General features: G+C 45.9%; 1 protein-coding gene across 2 annotated transcripts in view; it reads left to right on the forward strand.

The window, feature by feature from the left end:
* Positions 1-16,835, forward strand: part of ASS1 (argininosuccinate synthase 1) — a 76,726-nt gene that overhangs the window by 15,862 nt on the left and 44,029 nt on the right. For both annotated transcript variants that reach the window (XM_081847171.1, XM_081847172.1), the window contains exons 7-8: positions 9,565-9,635; positions 10,119-10,149. In XM_081847171.1, coding sequence (XP_081703297.1) covers positions 9,565-9,635; positions 10,119-10,149 — 102 coding nt within the window. The remainder of the gene's footprint in view (positions 1-9,564; positions 9,636-10,118; positions 10,150-16,835) is intronic.

The following is a 16,835-nucleotide window of genomic DNA, read 5'->3' on the forward strand; positions in this document are numbered from 1 at the left end:
CCTCAGGTTCTTAACAGGCCAGACAGATGTCCTTTCCCCATTTTGTAGCCTGCCTCCTGGTGTGCAATGTGAGGGGCATTTGGTTTCTCAGGCCCACAGGAAGAAGGGGCCTCTGAGCAACCCAGCTCCCAGCCTTTCTAGTGCAGGACATTCTTCCAGGGCCTTAGGCGCTGTGGTCACTTGGTCTGCAGCAGCTGGCTGGAAGTCCTAGACCTGGCCTTGTTTCATAGCTGATGCCTCTGCCGCCTCTGACTCTAGGCCCTGGTTGCGGCTGGATTTAAGGGTCATGAACAGGATTTTGCTACTTCAGATTCTCAGCAGGTGCTTCCATGTGGAAATTTGTTGCAGCCTCAGAATGGTCTTCAAATTAGTTTTACTGAGAGTATACGTTTTGAAATCTGTTCCTTTGTCTGTCTTGAACTCAGAGCAGGGTTAGCAAAGGCCAGGGGTGCCAACCTGAATAAAATATTGGGGGGGGGGGAGGTAAGCCCTGTGCTGCATAATTGATCGTGATGTGATGCATGCACACCATTTGAATGGCAACGGCCCTAATTTTTTTTGGGGGGGTGTGCCTGCCCCCTCAGATTTTTTATTGTGGGGCTGAAGGCAAAGGTAAAAGAGGGTGATATTATTCTACACTGCAGCAACACCTATAGTGTCCAGATCAAGGGAAATTAATAGTCCCACTCTATCCTGCCTTGGTCAGACCACACCTGGAGTCCTGTGTCCAGTTCTGGGCGCCACAATTTAAGAAGGATATTGGCAAGACGGAATGTGTGCAGAGGAGGGCAACCAAGATGATCAAGGGTCTGGAAAGCAAGCCTTATGAGGAATGGTTGAAGGAGCTGGGTATGTTTAGCTTGGAAAAGAGGAAACTGAGGAGATATGACAAGCATCTTCAAATATCCAAAGGGCTGTCACATTGAAGATGGAGCAAACTTGCCCCAGAGGGTTAAACTCAAACCAAAGGCTTCAAGTTACAAGAAAGGAGATCCTAACTAAACATCAGGAAGAACTTTCTGACAGTAAGAGCTGTTTGACAGTGGAATGGACTCTCTCAGGCAGTTGTGGGCTCTCCTTCCTTGGAGGTTTTTAAGCAGAGTTTAGATGACCACCTGTCATGGATGCTTTAGTTGAGATTCCTACACTAAGGGGGCAGGACTGGATGACCCCTGGGGTCCCTTCCATCTCTATAATTCTATGATTCTATGACTTGACTTGAGCCAGTGTGGTGTAGTGGTTAGGAGCGGTAGACTCCTAATCTGGTGAACCGGGTTCGTGTCTCCGCTCCTCCACATGCAGCTGCTGGGTGACCTTGGGCTAGTCATACTTCTTTGAAGTCTCTCAGCCCCACTCACCTCACAGAGTGCTTGTTGTGGGGGAGGAAGGGAAAGGAGAATGTTAGCCGCTTTGAGACTCCTTAGGGCAGTGATAAAACAGGATATCAAATCCAAATTATTCTTCTTCTTCTCATTTCCCCTTCTCAAACTTGGAACACAGTTACTCCATCACTGAGCACCCCGTTCCTGTGAAATTGAGGCTGCTTTGCTCATGTCCCCTGGGGGGGGGGGCTGAAACCTTCCAGAGTGCTTTAAAAAACTGCCGTCCATTCTGCCTCCTCTCTCTCTCTCTACACCGTTCACAACGTGTCATTTTCCCCTTCTTTCATCACAACGAACCTTTAATTTTCTAACCTTCAAGGCCACTTTGGATTTTAGCTGAGCGCAATCTCGCCTGCTCGTTACCGCAGCAATTACAGGCACCCCCTGCAGGAGGCTTCCACATATTCTCGGTTTTTGGGGCGTAAGGATACTTCCCCCCCTTCTCCTTTTTTTTTTTTTTAAAAAGGCCCGTAATTACCTAGATGTTAATTGTCATCCACTTTGAAGGCAGAAACTTGTCCCCACTTCAATAGCTCCTTCGAGAGACAAAGTAAATGCCTTTTTTGCCCTCCCCTCCCCAATGCCTTTTATTCCCCGCTTTTTTATTTTTTATTTTTTTTTGGAAGAACAAGTTTCAATAAAACATATTAGAAGTTTTGCATCAGAGCCCCTTGGCTGCCCACCAGGGGACCTTTTCTTTCCCTGCGACTTTATGGAAATGGTTGACAACTGGGCTCAATCAATCAAGAGGAAAAGAGCAGTTCGGTGTATAAACCAGAAAATTGCTTGAGGTTTTTTTTTCTCTCTCTCTCTCCTTCCTAGTTCTTTTTTTAAAATAAAAAACACCCAACAACAATGCCCATCTAAAGCGGATCCAAAGCTGTGTTGAGTCAGAAAGAATTATTCTGCAGAGGGTTCTGAGACCGGATGCTGTCGCTCTCGGCCTCCCTTTTAAATTTTATATTTTGGAAATAAAGAGGCACGTGCTTTTCCCGACGCTTGTCTTTTACCATCTGTTATTTATTCCTAAGTAGGCAATTTCCAAGAGACTCCCATATGTTGCCAAACGGTCAAATTATTAACTTCGCCCTCTCTCTGTTTGTGTGTGTATATATGTGTGTGTATTTTAATTGTTATTGTATGGGAAACTGAAGTGTGCGCCTTTTCTCTTCCCAAGAAAAAAAAAGGCCACAGCTATAAGCTGAGGAGAGGGCCCCCGCTCGAAGCAATTAATGTGGACGAAAAGAGTTGCGTTTCAGACTTTTCAAACTGTGGCCGTGTGTTAGGGAAAGGGCAGGGGGGAAGGGGAAATGGTTGGTTAATGGATGCACAACCTGGGGTTTTTTTGTGTTTGTTTGTGTTCATTCACCACCAGGGTATTGTTGTTTGAATCTAAGGTGCTGGATGAGGATATTGGAGAGCTTTTAGAGAGCCTGTTCTGCCACAAGCAAACTGTTCCTTTATCTCCTGTCCAGCAGATTCAGCCAGGGTTTTGTAATGCTTAGAGAGCCAGACTAAAAGGCAGTCGAAAAATAACACATGCATAAGAATAACCTGTTGGATTAGGCCACTGGCCCATCTAGCCCTGCACTGTCTGTTGTCCTCATGGGGAGCCAACCAAATGCCCTAGTGGAGAGTTTTTCCTCCTGGATGTTAGAAGCTTTAAGACAGCCTTCAGTTTACCTGAAGGAGTGTCTGCCCATCGTTCTGCCCGGACACTGAGGTCCAGCGCCGAGGGCCTTCTGGCGGTTCCCTCACTGCAAGAAGCCAAGTTACAGGGAACCAGGCAGAGGGCCTTCTTGGTAGTGGCGCCCGCCCTGTGGAATGCCCTCCCACCAGATATCAAAGAGAAAAACAACTACCAGACTTTTTAGAAGACATCTGAAGGCAGCCCTCTTTAGGGAAGCTTTTAATGTTTAATAGGTTATTGTATTTTAATATTCCGTTGGAAGCCGCCCAGAGTGGCTGGAGAAACCCAGCCAGATGGGTGGGGTATAAATAAATTATTATTATTATTATTATTATTATTATTATTATTAATAATAATAATAATAATAAAGGACTCATCCACACAGTGCAAAGCTAAACTATGGAACTCACTCCTGCATGGAGGCAGTGGCTACCAATTCGAATAGCAACAGATGGCTACCAACTTGGATGTCTGTATGAAAGAATTAGCATGAGTTCATGAAGGAGAGTGCTATCGATGGCTACTAGCCATGCCGGCTCTGCAGTGCTTGTGAATGCCACTTGCTGGAAACTTCAGGAGGGACAATGCTCTTGTGCGCAGGTCCTGCTTGCAGTTTTCCCAGCAGGGCCACTGCAAGAAGAGGATGCTGGACTAGATGGGCTATTGGCTTAATTCAGCAGGCTCTTAGGTCCTTATCCTCTTATGTTCTTAGCGATGATACAAAGGGACCCATCACTTAGTGGTGGAGCCTGCAGGTTATATATGTTAAAAGTCACAGATCCAGTACCTAAGCAGCCCTACTGTACAAAACTTTCATATGGCCAGTCTATCACAGGGACTGATGTGGAACACCATTAAGAGGCCTGCCGCATCTGTCCCTGTGAGTAGCTGGGCAGTGGTCAGGGCTCTGAGCACAGTTCTTGAAAATGCTTGCAAGTCACTTGGAGACCTTGCTTGTGTACCAAATGACTTGTAAAGTCAGTAAATATTATTCCGTGTTATAAATAGTACCCAGAATCTGCTACTACCAAAGTTCAAGGTATCAATCTCCACCATCTCCAGGAAGGGTTGGAAAAGATTCTTGTACTGGTACTATTACTGTCCTATGGCTGGTATTACTTTCTACACCAGGTGTGGGCAAGTACCATGCTTGCTGGGGCTGATGGGAGTTGTAGTCCAGCAACATCTTGGGGTGGGGGTAAAGGTTATCTACCCCTTCTCTATGGTACAGTCATACCTCTTGTTACGTTCGGTTCAGATTACGTCTTTTCAGGTTGCGTCCCGCGGCGACCCGGAAGTACTGGAAAGGGTTACTTCCGGCTTTTGTCACTTGTGCATGCGCAGACGGACACAATGACGTCATGTGCAGAAGTGGCGAATCGTGACCCACGTAGACGTGGGTTGCATTCTGCTCATGTTGCGAACGAGGCTCCGGAATGGATCCCGTTCGCAGCCAGAGGTACCACTGTATATTTTATCTGCTTATTCACTCTGCAGTTGGATACCTCTTGAGATGACATAACCAAATTTTGCACAGCGGTTCCCAAGACCTAGGAGCAGGTTTGGATAAAATTGGATGCCGTTTCGAAACAAGATTGCAGACTGTACCTTTCAAAACTGAATTGATTTTAGCCAGATTTCAAAAGTCCACAGATTTGGGGGTTCCTAAGAATTACCAAGCAATGCTGGGTTCAAGAGTGCTAATTATTATTAGCTTCTGGAGTCCAACGCCCAGTCTCCTGAATCCCTAACAGGTATTCCTGTGATTCGAGAAAAATAAAGATACAATTTAGTCTAACTTCATTTAAAACACAGGTGGAATTGGAGCGTTTTCAGAGTGCCACTAACAGAAAAGAAAATGACCAGGGTTTTGCTTCACTTTATTTATTTGAAAGCTTTAAACCACTGCCTCTTTTAAAACCCATGGTTGCATAGAACACGTAATCCATGTTTCACAGGCTCGTCGGGGTGTGTGTGTGTGTGTGTGTGTGTTCGCGTAGCCTCCGGGGTGGGCTCCAGGACGGGGAATGGCGGGTGGGGTGGGGGAGAGAGAGATTTGTGGTCATAAAAAGAGAATTAGCTTCCCCAGCCTGCCCTCCGCTTCTTATAACAGCCCATTCAGTATAAACAAAGGAGAGCTTTAATTGACTAACGAGCTCTTCAAAGCTAATGGACCAGTGCGGTCGCTGGAGTGTGAAGTGGGTGGGTGGGTGGGGGGGTGCTCCCTTTCACAGGACTCGGAGCGTGGACAACTATACGCTCGCGTAGTCGGCCTCACCCCGATGAATGGGTGAGAAAAGAACAGCAGGCCAGGAAGAGTGCCTTGTGAGCTGAAAGACGTGGGGCAAGGAGCATTTTTTCAGCCCTGAGGGGCCACATTCCCTTCTGAGTGACCACTTGAGGACAGTATGCCAGTGGTGGGCGGTGCCAAAGGGAAAAGTGGGTGGAGCAAAGAATATAAAGGTTACATCTGCCTAATAATAATAATATTTTATTTGTCCCTGCCCATCTGCCTAGGTTACCTCAGCCACTCTGGGTGGCTTCCAACATATATAAAAACATACACACATTAAACATTAAAAAGCATCCCTATTCAGGGCTGCCTTCGGATGTCTTCTAAAAGTTGTGTAGTTCTTTATCTCCTTGACATCTAATGGGAGAGGGCATTCCACAGGGCAGGAGCCACTACAGAGACAAACCCTGTGCCTGGTTCCCTGTAGCTTCACTTCTCGCAGTGGAGGGCACTGACAGAAGGCCCTCGGTGCTGGTTAGTTTCTACAAACGTACCCTCTCTATCGTCCACCCAGGCAAGCAAGAGACACGATCAGATTTCGAGGACACATTTCAGCCAGGCCAAAACACTCAAGGAGGGTGTGGAAGCAGGGCTGGTGGTGGGTGAGGTATCCGGGGGGGGGGGGAAGGCTCAGAAGGCCACATTTGGCCTCTGGGCCTGAGGTGCTCCAGCCCCCGACAACAGACATGCCAATGCAAATGATTTGGTTAATTAATTTTTCTGCCACCTTCATGGAAGCAACAGGAAGGCATGTCTCTCCTTGCCGAAACTTGGAAGCACTGGTCTTCAACAGTGAAGATTTGTGGGGGATTTTGTGAGATAGCCTCTGTCATAAGAACGTAAGCAAAGCCTTCTGGATCAGGCCAGTGGCCCATTCAGTTCAGCATCCTGTTCTCACAGTGGCCAGCCAGATGCCCATGATGGGAAGCCCACAAGCAAGACATGAATTCAACAGCATTCTCTCCACTTATGATTCCTAGCAATTGGTATTCAGAGTCACTGCCTCTGACAGTGGCAGTAGAACATAAGTAGAGTCTGGCTGCTATGGACTACATTGAATTGTAGTTCATAGAATCATCTAGTCCAATCCCCTGCAATGCAGGAATCTTTTGCCCCATGTAGGGCTTGAACCCACAACACTGAGATTAAGAATCTCATGCTCTACCAACCAAGAAACCCACAAGCAGGACCTGAGCACAAGAGCTCTCTCTCTCCTCCTGTGGTTTCCAGCAACTGGTATTCAGAAGCATTTCTGCGTCTAGCTGTGGAGGCAGATCATAGCCATCATGGCTAGTAGCCATCAGTAGTCCTCTCCACCATTAATTTGCCCAATCCTCTTTCAAAGCAATTTAGGTTGGTGGCCACTGGCACCTATGGGAATCAGTTCCACTCATCAACTCTGCTATATGAACAAGTCCTTTCTTTTATCTGTCCTGAGTCTCCTAACATTCAGCTTTATAGGGTGTCCACTAGTTCTATTGTCATGAGAGAGGGAGAAAAACTTTTCTGTTCTTTTTCTCCAAGCCATGCATCATTTGATAAACCTCTGTGACATCATCTCTTACTTATCTTTCCTCTAAACTAAAAAGCCCCCAGTGCTGCCACCTTTCTTCTTAGTGCAGCGCTATCCACTTGATCATTTTGGTTGCCCTTTCCTGAACTTTTTCGAACCCTACAATACCCCTTTTTGAGGTAGGATGGGCTATGGCCTGAGGTACATTCTTTGGCCATTGCTGTTGCTTTAAAGTGTTTTCTTGGATTTCAATATTGAATGGTGACATGGTTCTTGTCACCCACCCTGGGACCTTGCAGCAAAGGGTTGGGTAATAAATCTCTTAATAACTAAATAATAAATTAACAGGCACGCACACACCCTCCTCAATGCAAAGAACCTAGACTTGGAAGCTGTCCCTAACAGATGGTCACCCAGGCTCTGATTCAAGACTTTGTAATGCAGGAAGGAACAAGCACCACGTCAGCACCCGCTGACTGGATTTGTCCAGGAATTGCATGCCCCTCTTTGCAACTTTGCAAAAAAACAAACAAACAGCAAACATCTCCTCTGGCAAATAAAATAAATTATTGTCCCAATTGTCAAATCTTTCAAGTTAAGAAAACACTGGTGGAGCCTTGCCTTTCCCTGGCAGAGCCTAACACCCCCTCGATCAACACCCCGCTGCTGTGTCGTTTGTCAGGCTGAGAACCATGTCATTGCTACATCTCCTGCTAATTCCATGCCCGTCGTGTAAGTCACCCAGTTTTCACAGACCATTTCACCCACAGAAATGTCGCCGGCTAATTGACTGAGTGGGTGACCCCGTAACAGAGCTGAGGTTTATGACTATCTATATGCTGTGTGTGTGTGTGTGTGTGGGAGAGAGAGAGAGAGAGAGAGAGAGAGAGAGAGAGAGAGAGAAAGGGGGAGATAGGATAAGGAGATTAATAGAGGAGGAAACGTGAAATGTCTTGAGGCCTTGTGAAAGGCAGGTAGGGACAGCGTGAAACTTTTTATAGGATAAGGATGGATGATTCCATTTCTGGTCTGCTCTCTGCCTGGCATGTGTTCATGCATATGACCTTTCTATCCTGTTTCTGCATAAATCTATGCACTTTTAAACTTTTTTTAAAAAAACTGCATAAAATTAATACTTGGCAAACTGCTGTGATTTATTTGTATAACTATTGCTTAATGCCAAAATAGGTTTCTGAGCACTTTAGAAAGTATATATAAAAAGCACACAACATTACTATAAAAGCTATATTTTGTTTGGACTTTTTTTTTGAAAGATGAATACTGGACTGCAAAAAATTGGAGAGGATATTAACTGAAGGATATTAACTGTGCTGTGATCTGTTCATTAGGTCCAGCATGTGATAATCAGGACAGTTTGCCTAAAAAATTGGATTGAATAAAATCCATACAAGCAGTGGCGGAGCTTCATGCTCCGGCACCGAGGGGCGGAGAGCAGGTGGGGGCAGGGCTGGTGCGTGTCAAGGGGCGTGGTGCACCACCTACAGGGGTGTGGCACCTAGTGCAGGTGGGGGGACAGTCACAATGACACCCCACCAGGTTCACGCTGCCGGGGGCGGTGTGCTCCCCCCCCCACTCCTCTTCCTCCGCCAGTGCATACAAGAGAATCTTCTCTAGACACCTCTGCCAGTGGGAAGGGCCACAGCTCAGTGCTAGAGTATCTACTGTACATGCAGAAGATCCCTTGGGCAGTCCCCAGCATCTTCTATTCATGAGGACTAGAGCCTTACAGTATTTTTAGATGAAGGACAATGATTCAGTGACATCATCTGCACTGCATGCAGAAAGTCCCAGCTTTAATCCCCAGTGGCATCTCAAGGTAAGGGTAGGAAAGACCCCCTGCCTGAAACCTTGGACAGAGCTGCTGCCAGTTAGTGTTGACAGTACTGAGCTAGATATATGAAGGTCAGACTTCCCTGGGTTCATAGATGTGATTATGCATATGTTTCACTTGTACAGTAATTAAGAACGAGGGGCTTGGCCTTTATCAACTGACCCAATCAAATTATCCTCTGTTCATGTGTGGATAGGGAGTCCCTGCTGAATTGCAAAGCTGAAATGATTTTAAACAGGAAAATGCTAAAACACCAACACCCCGTACTTTAAGCCACTAGTGTGCTGCAAGTTCGAATGTTGTACTTTAAGTGCATGATGTTAAGTATCCTTCTGGCACCTACTGAATACTTACAAAATTATTCCAGGAGGCTTTTTAACTGAACTCTGAGTTTGTAATTTTTAACTGATTTTAATTTGCATTGTGTATTGTGTTTCCTTGGACAACTGACAACTGTGATTGAGCAGTATATAAATGGTTGAAATACATAAATAAATAATAGGCAAGACTCAGCCTCACATGATCCCAGAGCTTCCCTCCTAAATTGCAGGAGGTTGGACAAGAAGACCCTTGGTGTCGCTCCCAAATCTAAAATTCTACGATTCTGCTCCAGCTAACTTCCCCCAAAACATTGTTTATTTCGTGGCCCCAGGAATATTGCAAAAGGGGCATATATCCTGTGACCAATGATGATCTGAAAAGCAAGAAGCAGGCAGAAGCAACAGGTTTCGCTGCTGTCTGTCTGCCATAGCAAAAGCTGTTTCTCCTGACGCTGCACTGCTGTGTTTCCCAGATTTAATGCCTTCTCCCCTTTTCATTTTATCTTGTCTGTAGGAGCATGGCATCCCTATTCCAGTGACGCCCACCAATCCATGGAGCATGGATGAAAACCTTATGCACATCAGGTGAGACAATAAGCCACCCAGAGATGGGCGGGGTACAAATACAGTGGTACCTCTGGTTACGTACTTAATTCATTCCGGAGGTCCGTTCTTAACCTGAAACTGTTCTTAACCTGAAGCACCACTTTAGCTAATGGGGCCTCCCGCTGCTGCCGCACCACCACCGCGCAATTTCTATTCTCATCCTGAAGCAAAGTTCTTAACCCAAGGTACTATTTCTGGGTTAGCGGAGTCTGTAACCTGAAGCGTATGTAACCCGAGGTACCACTGTAATAAAGTTGTTGTTGTTGTTGTTGTTGTTGTTGCTGCTGCTGCTGCTGCTGCTGCTGCTGCTGCTGCTGCTTGAGAGCAAATGGCCACCCAGCCCAGTGTCCTGTTTCTGACAGAGGTCAGCCCTATGCCACAAGCGGCTCAGGAGGACAAGAGACCCAGTTACTAATTAAACTTTTCTCCTTTTCTCCCTTTCTTGATCTCCATATTCAAAAGCTATGAGGCCGGGATCTTGGAAAACCCTAAGGTAAGCAGTGCCTACCAAGAAAAAACAGAGGGGACATGGGAAAGGGTCATAGCTTGGCGGAACAGCACCTCCTTTGCTTGCAAAAGGCCCCAGGTCCAGTCCCCTGTGGCATCTCTGTGTAGGGATGGGAGAGACCCCTGCATGAAACCCCAGAGAGCTACTGTCAGTCAGGGAGCCAGTGTGGTGGTGTAGTGGTTAAGAACGTTGGACTCATAATCTGGTGAACTTGGTTCGCTTCCCCACTCCTCCACATGCAGCTGCTGGGTGACCTTGGGCTAGTCACACTTCTCTGAAGTCTCTCAGCCTCACTCACCTCACAGAGTGTTTGTTGTGGGGGAGGTAGGGAAAGGAGAATGTTAGCTGCTTTGAGACTCCTTCAGGGGAGCGAAAGGTGAGATATCAAGTCTAAAACTCCTCCTCCTCCTCCTCCCTCTCCTCTTAATTCCCATTTCACTCATTGGCCTTGACAAGAAGCAAAATGATTTTTGTTTTTACCAGTTCTGCTAAAAATATGAACAATTCTTTCATTTATAGACATTATTATGCATACAATATTATATGCGTATGAACAGGTTTCCTAAAGCAGGGATAGCTGATGTGATGTTTTGGACTATATCTCCCACCAGTCACCATGCCCAGTGGTTAGGAATGGTGGTCCCAAACCAGTCTGAGATAATGTGGTGCAGTAGCTGGACTGGGACCTGGGAGACACCAGGGCTCAAATCCCCAATCAAACATGAAGCTCACTGGGCGTGACCTTGGGCCAGTTGCTGATTCTCTCAGCCCATTCTACCTCACAGGGTTGTTGTGGGAATTAAATGGGTGGTGGTGGTGGAAGAGAACCACATAAGCTACCTTGAGCTCCTTGGAGGAAAAGGTGGGGTATAAATGAGATAAATAAAGTAATAAATAAAACTTCTGGTGCCTTCTTGGCTATTCCTGTACAAAAACAGATGCATACAACAAGATACACAACTGTATTAAAAAAATAATAACCATGTGTTAATAGGTAAATCATGATGTTGCAGAACTATAGTACCACACAGGAGTAGCATTTTTTAATGCATATTATAGTTATAATATACTATTCCCCATGTATAATTCTGCATGAAAATACATGAATAGCTCAGGCATATGCTCAGTGCAGGAGGTGGGCAGAGCTCAATGGGATCAGAACAGCCAGGTTCTGTGTACAAATCCCGTGGTGGCCGTTGCCCATTGAGACTGGTAGGGCAGGAAACAGGAAGGCCAAACAATAGGAGGAGCCAGGCAGAGCCAATGAGAGGCAGAGCCAACTAACTCTCAGAGTGGTTTGACACTCAAGCCCTCTTCCCAGGGAACTCTAGGAACTGTAGCTCTTGGGAAGGCCTAACAACTCTCAGCACCTGTAACAAGCTGCGTTTCCCAGGATTCTTTGAGGGAAACGTCCCACAAGGCCTTGGACCTGTGCCTCTTCCAGAGATCCCCCTTGCTTGAGCCCATGTGGATATTACTCCTTAAGCGCTCCTATGGGGGGGGGGGCAGGCCCAGCAGGCACTGTCCACCCACTTCCAAGTGCTGTCCTCCTTGTCTGGCAGCTCTGCGTGTCACTCCGGAGTTCCTGGGCATGGCCCTCGCTGCATCTTAATGGGGCTGGATGGCTTTGTTGCCTGCTGGTCCTAATCGCTTCCACTTTATGCTCTGCTGGACTTGCCACGCTCAGGGGAGCTACTTAAACTATCCATCAGCACTAATTAGACAATCAGGCACGGAGGGTTGGCCGGGGATGTGGGGGAGGTGATGATGGGTGAGAAAGTTTTCTGTGTGTGTTTGGGATAAAGGTTCTTGTGCCATTCCTGGTAACTGGGTGATGCCCTAGACTATGGCTTCTTGAAGCTATCTGCCATAGAGGACTGCTAATGTGCTGTGAGATGTAAAATGAAAGGCTCCTGTAAGCACCAACTTACCCCCAAAGGGAGGGTGCTGTCATGTCTCTGCATGATTACTTTCCTCCCAAGGAAACATCACTTGAAAGAGGTTGGGAAGGCAGTTTAATTTGGTGTAAATCGTGCATAGTATTGTACTTCAAATGGTTGGGACCCACCCTGGAACCTTATGGTGAAGGGTGGGTAAATAATAATAAATACATCCACTACTACTATTACTACTACTAATTGTATCCAAGTAAGGTTTGCACTGAGTAGATCTATTGAAATTAATGCACGTAAGTTAGTCATGTTTATTAATTTTAATGGATCCACTCTAAATAGGATTAGCATTGAATACAACCCAACAACAACAATTAGTAAATTTATTTATCTATTTATAAAAAAACATTTATAGACTACTATTTAATTTTTAAAAATCAAAGCAGCTTACAAAAAGAACACATAAAACCATACATTAAAATCATTAAAAACTTTAAAAACAGACATCAGTTGACCACTATGGGAATATGTATTCTTAATTGCCTGCATAGGCCTGAAAAGTTTTCAGCAGGTGTTTAAAAGTTAAAACAGAAGCCACCTGCCTAATAATAGTAAAATGTATACAACTAAGGTTTATCCCAAGTAGATCCATTGAAATTAATGGACATAAGTTAGTTACATTTATTAATTTGAATGGATCTGCTCTGAGTAGGACTTGATTGAATGCAACTTACAACAACAACATCAACAACAACACATAGCATAATCTTATTGTGTGCCTGCTCTGAATCTCTGTGTTTTGATCATAGCAATGCAGAGAGGTGGAGCACAATAATTTGCCCCAAGAGAAGGCTGCCTGTCATATCCCTGCATGAGTCCCTGCTCTGGACTTGCTTGCTTCTTGCCAACCCCTGTTGAGGATAGGCATTTCTGCAGCATCTTGGTATTGGGTGTCATTTCATTCACACACACCCTCCTCCAGCAGAATTAGCAACTCACAGAGGAGGCTGCCTGTTGAATCTCTGCACCAGTCAACACTCTAGGCTTGTCACCAATTAATTGAAAAGGCAGATGCAAGTAGGGGACTCAGGTAGTGGGGCTTGGGCTTAACTGAGTGTGGAGACATTGAAAACTGAGCCTTTGTGTGTGTGGGTGTAAAGTCAGAGGACCGCCTCTAAATTTTAATAAAGACAGACAGAATTCACTTCTCCCAGGCATTTGATGAAATCTGTAAAGTCTTTAAATTTGGTGGTAAGTCACCTCAGCACTGCCCCATGTTAGACAACCCACAAATAAATTAAAGATGATGGAATTCCCTCTCTGCAGAGGTGCGCCGGCCACCCTCATTGTACAGATATGCTGAAAATGTACCTCTGTACTCTGGCCTTCAGCCACTGAGAAGTATATTTCAGGATCCATCCTATTCCTTTGCACAGCAAGTTGTTTTGACTGGGTTTGGATATTGGGTGGTATTCAGCTAGGTTTCCCCCATAGAAATTAACGAACACAACTAAGTTGGTCTCCTGCATTCATGTCCTCTTTGCTAGGGTTCCTACCTGTGAAAACCAAATGCTAGACTAGATAGGCCTTTGGCCTAATCCAGTAGCCAGGCTCTTTTGATGCTCTCCCTCCACTGTCAGAAGCAGGATGCCTCTGAATACCTGTTGCTGGGAATCACAGGTGGGGAGATTCACCAGCGCACTCATATCCTGCTTGTGGGATTCCCATTGGGATGTTTGATTGGCCCCGTGAGAACAGGATGCTGGACTAGCTGGGACGTTGACCTGACACAGCAGGCTTTTCTGACAGTCTTCAGTCCATTAATTTCAATAGGTGGACTATGAGTGAAGCTTACGTGAATCCATTGCATTTCCACCTCTCTCCAGTCCACACTTGAATCTTGTGCTTGAAGAGTGAGGGTAAGAAACCTAATTAATGAATGATCCCCTGTTTTTCCTCCTGTGAAATGGGCATTTTCTGGTGCCCATAACAAAACCTTAAGTTTCTAACTGTGTCCCTGCCCACCCCCACCCCCCTAAAAAACAAAAAAACCGTTCCTAGGGTATATATACAGAAATGTCTATATTCAAAACACACACTCGCTCATGCAACAAGACCATCTGTACAAAAACCTAATGAAACAAGGTTATGACCCGCTCTAAAGCAAGAGAGATTGGATTCTCCCTCCCCCTTCGCTCCATTTCCCCCTTCCTAACGATATCTTTTACATCAAAGAAAAAAAAAATGCTGCATTTTCATGTATGGGTCTGTTATTTTAACAACACACACACATGTACTCAAAATGCGTAAACGCAGAAGCCCAAATTATACGGGCGGCAGATTCCAATTTTACTCTGGCTGTGCTTTTCAGGAAGGCTTGATCATACTTATTTGGAAAGCAAGGAAGAACCTGTGCTCAGATCATGAAAAACTTTAGTACTCCAGGTTGGTGGGGTGGGTGGGGGGTGAGGGAAGCAGAACGAAGGCGGGTGGGAGAGGGGGGATCAGGAAAGGGAAAGGTAAAAGCAGTGCTTTTTTTCTGGGGGGACACATGCCCTTAAACATTTTATGTATCTAAGTTGGGCCTCATTGAGGGGCGGTATTTCAATATGAGTAGGAAAATGAGAGTACCCCTAAACATTTTTTTTAAAGAAAAAAAGCACTAGGTAAAAGGCAGAGAAGAATTGAGTGCCTAGAAAAGGCACACATCTGTATGTGAAATATTTAAAACTCTTTAACCAAATGTCTTGAAAGCAAAATTGGGTCTATAGTTACAATTCCCTAAACCAGGGCCGTTAAATAAAACAACTAAATAGATTTTTAAAAAAATAATTAAATACATCAACATGGCATTATGGGCTTCATTCCATCATTTGGGTACATGCTTTGGCAAATTCTATTCCCCCCTTAAAAAGAAGAAGGAAAATGCCCCAGTTCAAACAACATAGAGGTTTGCTATAGTATATCAATGCCTCCTTATTTATCCCACACCATAGGAGGGCTGGTCTTGGGATGTCATCTTTAAAGGGATGAAGGGGCAATGGGGAAAGAATGAAGGTGGGGGGAGAGGGAGGGAGGGAGGGAGGGAGGGAGGGAGGGAGGGAGGAGGCTGGGTGATTGTGGGGAGGGTGTGTGTGCATGAAGAATCAGGGAGTGGGGCAAGAAGAGGAAAAAATTGGAAGTAAATGGTCCATGAACTAAAGTGTGATGTACAGCTATCGATGCTGCAAATGGTTTATTCATCCAGGGTTGATATTGTTGTGCCTGGGACTGAATGAACTCTTTTCAGGGTACCCATATGAAGTTAAAGCAAGTAAATTTCTATCTTCCGAGGTATTAGCTGCCTCATTGCTCCTCAATCGGGCCTCACAGAGGCAGAAAATAGCTCAACCATCTGTTTTCAAATCCCTCCGGCTGTCAGGTCTGGGGGGGGGTCATGTCTGTTGGGGGGGTGATGATGGCGAAAAGGGGTGGAGGAGGAGAAGACGAAGGGACAGGGTGTCAGCATATCAGCACCCTCTACTCTCCCCCCCCATCTAACTCCTGCTGCAACTCAAAATAGAGAGAGGTTTTCGGGGGGGAAAGTAGCCTGAACACCCGCCGTTCATTTTGGTCCATGGAGATCTAGGGTGGCAGCACCCGCCAGCCCCAGCTGGCTTAGCCAACAGCCATGGGTGGTGGGAAGCATGGTCCAACAAGGGCTGGAAGGCTCACAGTTCCCGCAACATGCTGTACAGTCAGGACACCAGTACATTGGGGTGGAGAAGCTGGAGTTCTTCCATGATGGGGTGCTGCCGTGGTTAGAGGCAGTCATGCTTCTGAACACCAGTTGCTGGAAGCTACTGGAGGGAGGAGGGCTCTCGCGCTTGGGTCCCGCTTGTGGGCTTTCCCTTGGGGTATCTGGTTGGTCACTGTGGGGCTGCTGGGCTAAGTGGGTCACTGCCCAAGGGCTCTTCATATGTTCTTATTCTCTGATGTTGTTGGATTCTAGTATGACCTAGTGGTCAGAGATGCTGGGAACTGGAGTTTCCCCCCCACAAAAAAAATGGAGCTATACAATTAGGGATGGAGAAGAAATTGGTTTCTTTTCTTCTTTAAAGCTATGAAATTTGCAGTGTGTGAACTGCAAACACAGCCATCCTTCAAAATTTGAACTTTTGAATCTGTACTTTCTGAATTTTGCAGTGCAGTTTTCCAACCAACTAACGTTTACAATTATGTAATGCTGCTGGTTCCTGCCCCTGTTCACATTGCTCAGCAACCCCACCTGCCCTCTACCAAAATCTCACCCCTTGCCAACATAGTGACCCTCCCTTTACACCTCACCTTTGCGCCCCTATCCCCTGACAGCTCTGATGAATTTTCAGGAGATGGCTTTTATTATTATTGCAAATTGCTGCAGGAATCTAGAGGACTGAATTTAATATTGGAAAAATGAGAAACTGAGAGGACCGGGACTGACTGATCCCTTCCTCCCTCCCTCCCTGAGCCCTGAAATATAGGAAAGAGAGAGGCGTGTTTGTCACACATTCCTGTACCTAGGTTGCACATTCTCTGGCATGGTTATGGTGCAGCGGACGTCAGCATCAGGGCCTTATTCAGAGTCCAGCCTGGGGGCTCACAAGCCCAGCAGAGTGCCCAGGGGCTGGTGAAACTGTGATCTCCAGAAGACAATATGTCCAGAGGGAAATTCCCAAAATGTGAGCTGGACCCCAGTGCTTCGAGGGGTTGAGCTTCCCAAAATGTCTCCCAGCAATGAATCAAAAAAGAAACAAAGGC

The sequence above is a fragment of the Podarcis erhardii genome, assembly GCF_964252035.2.
Source record: "Podarcis erhardii genome assembly, chromosome: Z".
Taxonomy (NCBI): domain Eukaryota; kingdom Metazoa; phylum Chordata; class Lepidosauria; order Squamata; family Lacertidae; genus Podarcis; species Podarcis erhardii.